This window comes from Podarcis cretensis, assembly GCF_951804945.1.
Source record: "Podarcis cretensis genome assembly, chromosome: 9".
NCBI lineage: Eukaryota > Metazoa > Chordata > Lepidosauria > Squamata > Lacertidae > Podarcis > Podarcis cretensis.
The window spans coordinates 69,803,562-69,815,785 of NC_137178.1; the positions used below are offsets into that span (position 1 = coordinate 69,803,562).

Genomic DNA, 12,224 nt, shown 5'->3' on the forward strand with positions numbered 1-12,224 from the left:
CTTTTCCTTCTTTCTCTTGTTTCATAGCAGAACTAATTTTAACCTTTTCATAATGATATCAATTCATCAGGGAACAGGGGAATGAAGGTAGAAGGGCTAGATAAATCAGAATTTGTCTAAGGTAATATTTTATTGGCTTTTACTATGCTATTAAAACATCTGTTAATCTTTGCATATTTAGTAAAATATTGATACAATTATGAGCTTTTACAGTAATTTCTGTTTCTTTCTTGGAGTAGGTAAAGGTAAAGGTACCCCTGCCTGTACGGGCCAGTCGTGTCCGACTCTAGGGTTGTGCACCCATCTCACTTAAGAGGCCGGGGGCCAGCGCTGTCCGGAGACACTTCCGGGTCACGTGGCCAGCGTGACAAAGCTGCTCTGGCGAGCCAGCACAGCACACGGAAACACCGTTTACCTTCCCGCTATAAAGCGGTACCTATTTATCTACTTGCACTTAGGGGTGCTTTCAAACTACTAGGTGGGCAGGAGCTGGGACCGAAAGACGGGAGCTCACCCCGCCGCAGGGATTCGAACCACCGACCATGTGATCGGCAAGCCCTAGGCACTGAGGTTTTACCCACAGCGCCACCCGCGTCCCTTTTCTTGGAGTAAGTCCTGCTAAATCCAGATTGCAAGTATAGATACAACACATTCCATTTAAGACCTTTCTGATCTATCTTTTTTATAAATTTCAGCTTCTTTGTTGTAAATGAAACTGTGAAGTCATGATACTTCAGAAAACTGAAGTGCAGCCCTGTTGAACTCTGTGGGAGAGTTCTGAAAAATATGCTTAACCCTCTCACTGGAATCAAAGGCACTTTAAACTTTGGCTGGATCAGATCCTACTAGAGAAACCAGGTGACAAGAACAGAAATAAACAGCCTTACCTCAAAACTCACACTTCCATTGTGATCTGTGTCAAATGCGTTGAACAGAAAATGTGCGTATGTTGTGGAATCTGCAACGTAAACAAGATTGTTCCTCATTAATTGCATGAATAAAGAAGTTCAATTCAGCAGCCTTATAAAGAAGAACATTTCTCCCCCAACCAGTGGAATTCAGCGCCAGGCTTTAATACTTTAATTTACTGGGAACATTTAGGGAACTAGTCCATTTACCATACACCACTGCCCCCAACTAATTATTATTTTCCTCTGTTATAAGAGTTATAAGGTCTAAGATATAAAATGTCCATGGATGTACCAGGCAAACACATGCATGGATCTATAAACCACATGTCTGAAACAGTACAGGAAAACAGTCCTGAAACCATTTTGACTCTCCCAAATTGACCTCAAATGTTTCTCTGTAAGGAGGAAGGAAATGGAAAAACCTCCCCATTGTCTCTTTGCTCACAAATCCTGTCTTAAGGGTATATATTTGTGTATGAATGGGTTAAACCACAGAGCCTAGGACTTGCCGATCAGAAGGTCGGCAGTTCGAATCTCTGCGACGGGGTGAGCTCCCATTGCTCGGTCCCTGCTCCTGCCAACCTAGCAGTTCAAAAGCACATCAAAGTGCAAGTAGATAAATAGGGAAGGTAAACAGCATTTCTGTGCGCTGCGCTGGTTCGCCAGAAGCCGCTTAGTCATGCTAGCCACATGACCCGGAAGCTGTACGCCGGCTCCCTCGGCCAATAAAGCGAGATGAGCGCCGCAACCCCAGAGCCGGTCATGACTGGACCTAATGGTCAGGGGTCCCTTTACCTTTAGGGTGTACCTGTGACCTGGATTCAGGAACTGAGTATTTACCACCACAGGATGGTGAAGAATGGCCAGGATGCCCAGGTAAAAGCAGTCAGTGACCATTATCAGGTATCCTGGCAGACAGGTTTTCTGCTGTAGGTTGCCCCTTCTGTGATGTATGTATGATGTTTTGGGGGGGGGGTGTCTTGAGCTACAGTCTGGGCAATTTCAAAAGTCTATATAAGGCCTTGTGCGCCATTGTTCTGGGTTCCTCCTCCTCCCCTGCGTGTGAGGGGAGCACCCTGTTGCAACAGATCAATAAAGATCAGGCTTACTAGCTGCTTTGCTTCTCAATATTCTCTGGTTGGCCTCTGTTATTTTCTCCTACCGATAAGAGAACCTACATAAGGACTCTCTATGGGCCCTTGGGTACCTCATAAGGGGAAAGGAGCAGTTTTCATTAAATATTAGCCAGAAATCCTCAGAAAAACAGACCAAGTGGCATGAGCTGTGCTTTGGCTATTATCCAGATACTGCCCAGAAATTGTTCCCACAAAATTGTTTCCACAAAAAATACCCTAGAATGCACAGATCAAGTCCAAGCACTGGAACATATGCAAAGATTCATGCATGCATTTAAGCACATGTGAATCTGTAGACTGGTGTGTGCGTCTATTGCTGCGGAGCTAATTTAAGTATCTCAAATTCTGCATTCTCAGAATATTTCATAATTCATTTTGAAAAGGAAGAGGGTAATATTCAGCAATGTCCACCAAAGCCTTGCTTTTTGTTCAAGGTTAAAGTAAGGAGTGTATTCTAAGAACATCTGTTGATATTAACTTCCTTTTCTGTAACACATAGTAGCTATAGATAGCATTATTATCACATACTCTTATTCACATTTCTTTAAAGACTCATCACATTTTTTTAATAACAGCTGTCAAAAGATCACTTGTGATTTTGATCACCATCATCATAATTAATGGATGCAGTCCAACCAAAGTGTAGCATTTTATAGGGTGGAAGAAATGCTATAAGTAAGTCAGAAATTGAATCGTTATAACAAAAGGGGAAAAAAGACTATGGAAAATCACAAACTTTTTTTTTTGCTCTCCACCGCCATCTGGTGTGGAGTGGAAAAAACACTGTTTTTTCACTAATGTAGCTGAGTCCACAGTTAACATTCCCAATGAAATCAATGGATGCTGTCTAACAGTAATATTAAAAATACTGTACTATGCTGTAAGAGTTTAAAATATTCAGAAATGCACTATATAGAAGATATTATTGATTATGTTATGGAAAATATGCTATGACAGGAATAAGTATTTCAGAGGAGAAGAAAGGTTCACAAAGGCCCAAACGTCCCACATCTATAAACATTCAGAATTAAACTGAAACCCATCAATCAACAGTATATTTGAACACCATTGTTTTTAAACCTCATAAAAAACTACGCCGGTGTTATCAGCAACCTTTTGTTTCATTTTCATTTAAAGTTTGTTGATTATCATTTTTATAGGATGGTTGTTAGCTGCCTAGAATTTTTGAATGGAAATAAAGTATTTCCAATGAAACCAATCTTATTTGAATAAAAGGATTTCAATCTTTATTTAGCATGCATATGTAGACTAGTACAGAGGCCCATTTCATTTTCTGAAGGCATCTGAAGACATCTGAAGGCAGCACTGTTTAGGGAAGTTTTTAATGTTTGAAGTTTTATTCTGTTTTTAATGTTCTGTTGGGAGCTGCCCAGAGCGGCTGGGGAAACCCAGTTAGATGGGCGGGGTAGAAATAAATTTATTTATTTTATTATTGTTGTTGTTATTATTTCTACAATAGCCAGTGTACAGTATATAGCACAGCACCATGAGGAATTTTGTTACAGCAAATCATTGCCTCTTCTCCCTCCCTTCCTAATAGAACCATCTAAGGAGGGGAATAAGAACAATCTGTTAGCAGTCAAACCACCAAATTCCATGTTCTGCCTGTCTTGTGCTGGCCAGGGTTGGCTGAAAGGAAAAAATATATATACCAGAACCAGGCCTGGCACAACACCCCCCCCCCCTTCCCGTGGTGTTTGTTGAGAATGGGAGGGCTGTGGATGCCATGGGCTCAAACTTTCCTCCAATCCATCTGTGTCCCTTTTGCCATTTCCAATGGCAAAGCGAGAACAGTGGAAGGCAAATGGCGGAGGTCCTTTTCAACATAGCTGGGAGGGACCAGAGAGAGGGAGATTTGCAAAATCCTACAGTACCCAGAATATCCTCCTGGGAGCCATAGGATTGCTGTCTTCTAATGGTGATCCTGATTTGTAGGATCCTGAATTAATTAGAATTTTATTCCCTACATAATTACAGTAACCAGTTTGAACACTGTTTTCTTCTTTCATTTCTTGCATTTTCCTCTTTATTGGTATGTGGTAATTTAAAAAATAAATAGGAAAACAAGCAATGCGTGCTTTCATCGTGTCATTTGTCAGATCCCAGCCACTGAACAGAATCAAAGGTTTTAAACCACACTCTGCAAAAATCAATAAAGAAGAATACCAGATTTACAGGACTTTACCTTTAATACATTTCAGTTAATTCCAGTGGTTTCACAGCCTTCATTCAATAAAATATCCAAGGCAGTGAAGACAATTGTGATTAAAAATAAGTCAAAGGTTGTAGTGCTTAAACTTTTAATTAGAGCTACTTAATGTGATTTCTCTCCCACTAAGTCTGGAATATAAATCAGGACAGAGAGGGAGAGTGTTTCAGGTTTTTCTTTTTAAAAATAAATAAATAAGGTTTCTGGTTTTGCACCCAGTAATGATAACTATTATGATATATTAGCATTCTGACAGGTGGCAGCAGGAAGCAATATACAGAGTGCTAACACCTTAAGAGACTCAGACCATGCAATATCAGGGCTTCAATAGCTTCGTTCTCAGTGCAACATTGGCACATTCACAGCAACTACTCATCATGTCTAATCAGACGTCGGAGGGTAGACTTATTACTTTGCTGGTTCAGAAGGTGGGGCAGGAGTGGTACCTTAAATATTCACCTAGGTTCAGGTGGTGGGGTGGAATGGTTAAAGTGGTTAAAGCATATAAGAAAACAAATTACATAAATTTGGAAAGCAAGAGTGTCACGGTCTTACTCAACTGACCTTAGCAGAATGGAAAACCTACACCAGAAACCACCAAGCTGTTGTAACCAGGTTTCTTATTTTTATTTTTGTAATGTCCGTTTTTGAACACACACACACACACACACACACACACACACTGCTGTGGGTGTTTTGAACAATGGGAGGCACCTACTTTTTAACATCCAGATAAAACAAAAAATTTATCCGGAACTGTTGTTGACAATTAAAGCTAACTTCCATTAGCTCCACAAAATTCTGCCAGTCTTGCTAGGAATCTGTCTTATACCAAGTTAGGCCATTGCCTCGTCTAGCTGAGTATAGCTGACACGAACTGGGATTATTTATTATTGCTATTATTTATTGCATTTATATCCTACTTGTTTTCCTTCTAAGGAGATTGAGGTGGCACACATGGTCTCCCCCTCCCCATTTAACCCCCACAACAACCCTGAAGAGTTTGGATTTGATATCCCGCTTTATCACTACCCGAAGGAGTCTCAAAGCGACTAACAATCTCCTTTCCCTTCCTCCCCCCACAACAAACACTCTGTGAGGTGGGGGGGGGGGGCTGAGAGACTTCAGAGAAGTGTGACTAGCCCAAGGTCACCCAGCAGCTGCATGTGGAGGAGCGGGGAAGCAAACCCGGTTCCCCAGATTACAAGACTACCTCTCTTAACCACTACACCACACTCGCTATAGATAGGCTGAGAGGTAGTGACTAGCCCAAGGTCAACCAGTGAGCTTCATGTCAAGTGGGGTTTTGAACCCTGGGCTCCCAGGGTCCTAGTCCAACAGACACTCTAACCACTGCATCACACTGGCTCTCCATGGGATTCTTTTCTGGGATTTCAGACAGGGGACATTCCCAGAGTCCCTTGGAGATGCTCAGAGTTGGGCAAAAGATTTCTGCATTGCAGAGCGTTGGACTAGATGTCCATTGTGGTTCCTCCCAACTCTTAAGATTCCATGAACATTGGGACACACAAGACACAAATCCGCCTGCATGCAGAGCAGATGTTGGACCACCAAGCTGTGGTTCTCCCCCTTGTGCTTTCTTTCCCAACATGAGAAAGTGAATGAATGGCATCTTCAAGTGGAAAGATCTGGTGAAGAACGTCTTAAGAGCACGAGATTGTGAGCAACTCCTATTCAATTCAAAGGACTTGCCCAAGAGAAATCCCCACTGGATTTCTCTTAAAGAACGACAAGTGAAAACCCAGTTATACCCTGGCCATTGTAACTGATAAAATATACAAAGTGGGAAAACGTTGAAGACAGAGAAGCTGTAATAAATGCTAGAAGAAAATATTGAGTAACGAGAGGGAAAAGAAGACTAAGTGGGTGATTGCATATGACCCACACTATACTCAAATGTATAAGATCTGGAAATTACCAGTGACAAATGCCCTGTTTTGTTGAGCGGGAGAAAGCAGCAGGCTTAGCAAAACAAAGGAAAACCCACAGAGATAATTGGGGAATCTCAAATCCACACCAGCTTTAGGATTTGACTCACGGTTAAACTGCCGCCGACATTTCCCTCTGCGCACACAAATGTAAGATACTGTAGGAGGGGAATAATCGTGAACATACAGGCACATACAGAGCTTATAAAGAATTATCTACTGTGTTGCCAGTTCTCACGAACTCACAGCAATTTCACAGGAGGGTGGGCCCTCTTAAATCTCCAACTTTTATTTTCACAAAGACTCTTTATTAGTTAGAACACTTGGAGCAGGCAAGCTTAACCTCTTCAATGAGAACCTAGGGCTTTATTTTAGATTTTGGAGATTAGGGGGGCAAAGAGATTTCAGTAGAGGGGGCAAGGTTCTAAGGCAAATCTCTATGCAAATGTTACGAGCACTTGTAGTTAATTTCTTTTTCTATGGTTCATTATATGTGTAGCAATGTCGGGAATATAATTAAGATATTCACACACAAACATATGACAGGCTCTAGATGGCCCTGATGGCTACCCATTTAACAGAGAACCAAAGTCTGCAATGAGAGTTGGAGGAAAGTTAATGGGCCTTTCTTTTTTCTTTTTTCTTTTTGAATAATATTTATTAGCTTTTCAACACGAAAAAAGTTACAAAAATAGTGAAAAGAAAATACAAAAAGATACAAAACCAGAAAAGAAAAGAAAAAATAAAAACAGTTAAAAATAAATCCCTCTTTCTATTATTTTACCGCTCATTTACTTATTTTCATGACTTCCTCACACCTCCCTTTTTTGTATTCCAGTTAATAATTAGTTCAGCAAATCCATACCCTCTTTGTTTACTCTTAGTTCTTTATCTTCACATCTTATAACTTCAAATTTTCATCTAATATCAATCCATTTTTACATATCCCTATTTTATCTTATTGCTAAAACCACTTCATTTCATTCCAACATCATTAACATTCAATAATTTTACAGTGTTTCTGTAAATAGTCTTTAAATTTCTTCCAATCTTCTTCCACCAACTCTTCTCCCTGGTCTCGGATTCTGCCAGTCATTTCCACCAATTCCATATAGTCCATGTTAATGGGCCTTTCTTATAGACACTTCGGGGCTAAATAATATTTTGACTTTATTGTTTGAATAAAAAAATGGAGCCTCGCTGTTCCATGCTATGGCCTTGTAGAGTGAATACAGTCGTACCTTGGATCCTGAATGTCTTGCGAGTCGAACATTTTGGCTCCCGAACGCTGCAAACCCAGAAGTGAGTGTTCTGGTTTGCGAACATTCTTTAGAACCCAGATGTCCAACGGGGCTTCAGTGGCTTCCGATTGGCTGCAGGAGCTTCCTGCAGCCAATCGGAAGCCACGCTTTGGTTTCCAAACATTTTGGAAGTCGAACGGACTTGCAGAACAGGTTCCGTTTGACTTCCGAGGAACGACTGTATTCCAAAGTTGTAGCTAAGAAGCCCCTCTGATAAAGTGTTTTTCGCTTGAGTGGACATACAGTGCTCTGAAGATCTGCCTGCATACTTGCTTTAATATTAAGATGCTGGGAATTTAACAGAGAAGAGAAATGAATGAATGATGGATATCTACATATCTTGTTGACTTTTAATCTAACCTTACTTTTAATTTTTTTTTAATCCATTCTACTTTATTACTATCCAAGAAACCACATCTTTATAATATTTGTCCCTTGTCTAAGTCATGGATGGGGAACTGGATCTGGGTGGTGGGCCAAGTCATGATCTCCCCCACCCCGTGGTAATCACATGGTAAAAGGTAAAGGTAAAGGACCCCTGGACGGTTAAGTCCAGTCAAAGGCGACTATGGGGTTGTGGCACTCATCTCGCTTTCAGGCCGAGGGAGCCGGTGTTTGTCCACAGACAGCTTTCCGGGTCATGTTGTCAGCAGGACTAAACCGCTTCTGGCACAACGGGACACTGTGACGGAAACCAGAGCGCACGGAAACACCGTTTACTTGTATTTGCGTGCTTTCGAACTGCTAGGTTGGCAGGAGCTGGGACAGAGCAATGGGAGCTCACCCCGTTGCGGGGATTCAAACTCCAACCTTCTGATCAGCAAGCCCAAGAGGCTCAGTGGTTTAGACAACACCATGACATCAGGTGGGCTTTTTTGCCCTGTGCTCGCAGAGCCCATTTCAAAGCGCTCCACAAGATAGAAAGGGGCTTAGCAAGACCTGAGAATGTGCTTTGCACAAAGTCAAAGACCTGACTTTGAAGTGCTTTGCACAGGGGCTTTTCAAGCACCGCCAATCAGATGATTTAAGCAGAACCCCCTCCTGCTGCACTTTCCCCAAAGCTCAGCACTGAGTTTTGCAAGACCCTACCCACTTGGGCTCCTTTGGGACCTCAAGGCTTTGTTAGTAAACAGGGCGACAGGGAATATATGAATTTACCATATTTTTTGTCCCATAGGATGCTCCATCCCATAGGACGCACCTAGTTTTTTTGGGGGGAAATAAAGGGGGAAAAAATTCCCTTTATTTCCCCCCCAAAACCAGGTCAGGGAAACTGAACCAGGTCGAGGAACAGCGGGGTGGCAGCGCTGCGCCTCCTTGCTGTCCCCCAAGCTTGTGGGGCTGGCCCATGTCTGTCCCGCGGGCAGGGCGCTCTGCTATCCGCAGCGTAGGGTGCCCTGCGGGAACTCCCGCAGGGCTCCCCACGCTGCGGATGTCTGTCCCACGTGCGGGGCGCTCTGCTTCAGGGGGCCCTCGCGCTGGGCGGCAGGCTGCTATCCGCAGCGTGGGGAGCCCTTCGGGACTCCCGAAGCGCCGGGTGCTCTGCTTTCAGGGCGCCCGATGCTCCGAGAAGCAGGCTGCTATCTGCAGTGTAGACAGCCCTGCGGGACCTCCCTCAGGTGCGCACCGACCCCTCTCACTCTTCAAGCTTCAGCGAAAGCCTGTATTCGCCCCATAGGACGCACCCAGATTTCCCCTTCATTTTTGGAGGAGGAAAAGTGCGTCCTATAGGACGAAAAATACGGTAACTATTGCTTTTGTTACTTGTCCAGAGCCTTTGGGATGGAGCAAGCTGTACATCTAAGCAAACAAATTGCAGATTGTGTGCTTTTATAAATAGATATTGCTAGTAGGTATTTCCACTCTTTAATTAAAACCCTGAAGTACTTCTGTCCACCCATTAAGTAGTATAAAAGGCTTAATTAACTAGAACAACAACCTGTTTAGGCCAAATTTCAAAGCAATTATGGCAATTGGTTGTGCATGCAAACAAGACTAATTATGCGCAGAGTACTCACCTCCCTGTGGGAAGAACTGAGAGTAAATCTCTTTGAAGGTCTCTTCATTAACAATCCCACTGGGACATTCCTAAGGAAAGTGGCAAGGAATGCATATGAATAACATGCCTATGTACAAATTGTACAAGAGACTGCAAACAGCGAGGATTTTACCACCACCAAACAAGAGATTTCGAAAACTACTTTACAAAAGTTCTTTTCTGCTAAAGGGGCCAAAGCCTGTCCAAACTCTATTTCTCCAGAAGCAGGGAAGTTCACATACGAGCTCCCCCATCTCCTAGCAGGGATATTCACTGCAAGGAGAAATGTGAGTAGCATTGTTATATTCCTGACACATTCTACGCTGCTTGCATTAAAATAAGTTGAGCTGATATCTGCAGTGATCAGTGTGATCTTGATATCCTGATTCAAAGAGGAACTAGAAAGATACCGTAATTTGCTGAGCAAAGTGAGGCTATTGGAAGAACTGGCATCAGTCAGGGGCACACCGTTATGTTTCAACCCTACCTTGATCTCTGCCCCCATTTACAAAAGATGTACAGTGCACCAAACTATAATACAGTAGTACCTTGGTTCTCAAACTTAATCCGTTCTGGAAGTCCGTTCCAAAACTAAAACATTCCAAAACCAAGGCACGCTTTCCCACAGAAAGTAATGCAAAATGGAATTCATTAATCCATTCCAGGCTGTTGAAAAACTACCCCTAAAATGCTTCTCCCCACTGTCCCAGTCAGTGCGATCTTTCAATCTCTCTCTCTCACGTCAAAGCAGATGGTCTGCAGAGCGCTGCCGGGACGCTTCTCCCCACCTCCCCAATCAGCGTGGTCTCTCTAAAAATGGAAGCGCAACACTAAAAACGGAAGCTCAGGACACGTTCGACTTCCAAAAAATAATTTGAGAACCGGAACGCTCACTTCCGGGTTTGCGACGTTCGGGCTCTAAGTTGTTCGTAAACTAGGCTGTTTGAGAACCAAGGTATCACTGTATCTGCTTTTATAACTGAGATTTTAGAACAAAGGTTGTTGAGCATATTTAGGATGCAATTCTACATATCAAGTTTGTAGTGCAGCTTGAGGCTTTCTCTCTCTCTCTCTCTCTCTCTCTCTCTCTCTCACACACACACACACACCTGTTTTCAAGAAGACCAAAAATATGTCAAACATGCCTTTTTTGTGATCGTGTCAGGTGCCTGAGGGTGTTGTGAGACCTGGCTCTGTTTTTGAGGGGCGAGTAGGGTTGGTGGCCAAGAACAGAAACTAAAAGTGATATCAAGGTTCTCAGGAAATGGGTTGTGGAAATCAACAACAAACTACTGCTTTGATTGGCTGAAAGATGAAAGGCACAATGTTTTCTAGATAAGGTTGCTAGAGAGAAGGTGAAGAAGGAGAGCTGTTTCTGTTTGTTTAGCTATGGCTATTGAAAGCAGAAGGGAAGCCCAGACACACACTCAAGATATGACTTCATAATGAAAATAGTACCCAATGTGCCTTAAAAGAGAAATAACTTCCCAACTGAAGCTACTGAGAAACAAGCTGTACCTGCACAATGGGGGGAGGGGAACAGCATAGAAACACCTTTCTACATATCAAAACCCTGCGCACTCCTTGGTCCTGAATGGGTAAACTGTGCCCCGGAAGGACCAGGTGTGCAGCCTGGGAGTCATTTTGGACTCTCAGCTGTCCATGGAGGTGCAGGTCAATTTTGTGTCCAGGGCGGCTGTCTACCAGCTCCATCTGGTTTGTTGGCTAAGACCCTACCTGGCTGCAGACTGTCTTGCCAGAGTGGTGCATGCTCTGGTTATCTCCCGCCTGGACAACTTCAATGCTACTTTTGAAGGTGACTCAGAAACTACAACTCATCCAGAATGCAGCAGCTAGGCAGGTGATTGGAAGCGGCTGCCGGAACCACACACCACCAGTCCTAAAGGATCTACCCTGGCTTCCAGTGCGTTTCTGAGCACGATTTAAAGTGTTAGTGCTGACCTTTAAAGCCCTAAACGGCCTCAGCCCAGTACAACTGAAGGAGCGTCTCCACCCCCATCATTCAGCCCGGACACTGAGGTCCAGCGCCGAGGGCCTTCTGGCAGTCCCCTCTCTGTGGGGTTACAGGGAACCAGGCAGAGGGCCTTCTTGGCAGTGGTGCCCATCCTGTTGAATGCCCTCCCATCAGATGCCAAAGAGATAAACAGCTATTTGACTTTTAGAAGACATCCGAAGGCATCCCTGTTCAGGGAAATTTTTAATGGCTGGTGTTTTATTGTACTTTTAATATTTTGTTAGGAGCCTCCCAGAGTGGCTGGGGCAACCCAGTCAGATGGGTGGCATTTAAATAAAATAATAATATTGTTATTATAAAATGAAATGAAAGTTATGACTTCAGCCATGAGAGTTCAGGTCCAAGAGCATTTCACCATGCAGGGCTTTCAAAATATTCTCTTTAGCTACATACTCTGCCATTTATAAAGTTCCCATACATCATTATTACACGTTGTTTCACCAGCTAGTAATAGAAATGGTAGAAGGAATGTTCGTTACCAAAGTTTGGACCAAGAAGCTGCAGGAAAGCCCTCACAAAATGGCTGGCTTAGGGGTTCATGCTTCTGACTTCCTTTCTGTCATGAACAGGAAAAGCTGCCGTTTTAAAAATTCCACACACAAAATGCTACTATTTACAATGGTC

At 43.1% G+C, this 12,224-nt stretch overlaps 1 protein-coding gene across 12 annotated transcripts in view; it reads right to left on the reverse strand.

Moving 5' to 3' along the window:
* The window catches only part of KCNIP4 (potassium voltage-gated channel interacting protein 4), a 447,477-nt gene that overhangs the window by 11,057 nt on the left and 424,196 nt on the right, over nucleotides 1-12,224 (reverse strand). For all 12 annotated transcript variants that reach the window (XM_079989856.1, XM_079989860.1, XM_079989865.1 and 9 more), the window contains 2 exons: nucleotides 9,546-9,615; nucleotides 888-958 (listed from right to left, as the gene is read on the reverse strand). In XM_079989856.1, coding sequence (XP_079845982.1) covers nucleotides 888-958; nucleotides 9,546-9,615 — 141 coding nt within the window. The remainder of the gene's footprint in view (nucleotides 1-887; nucleotides 959-9,545; nucleotides 9,616-12,224) is intronic.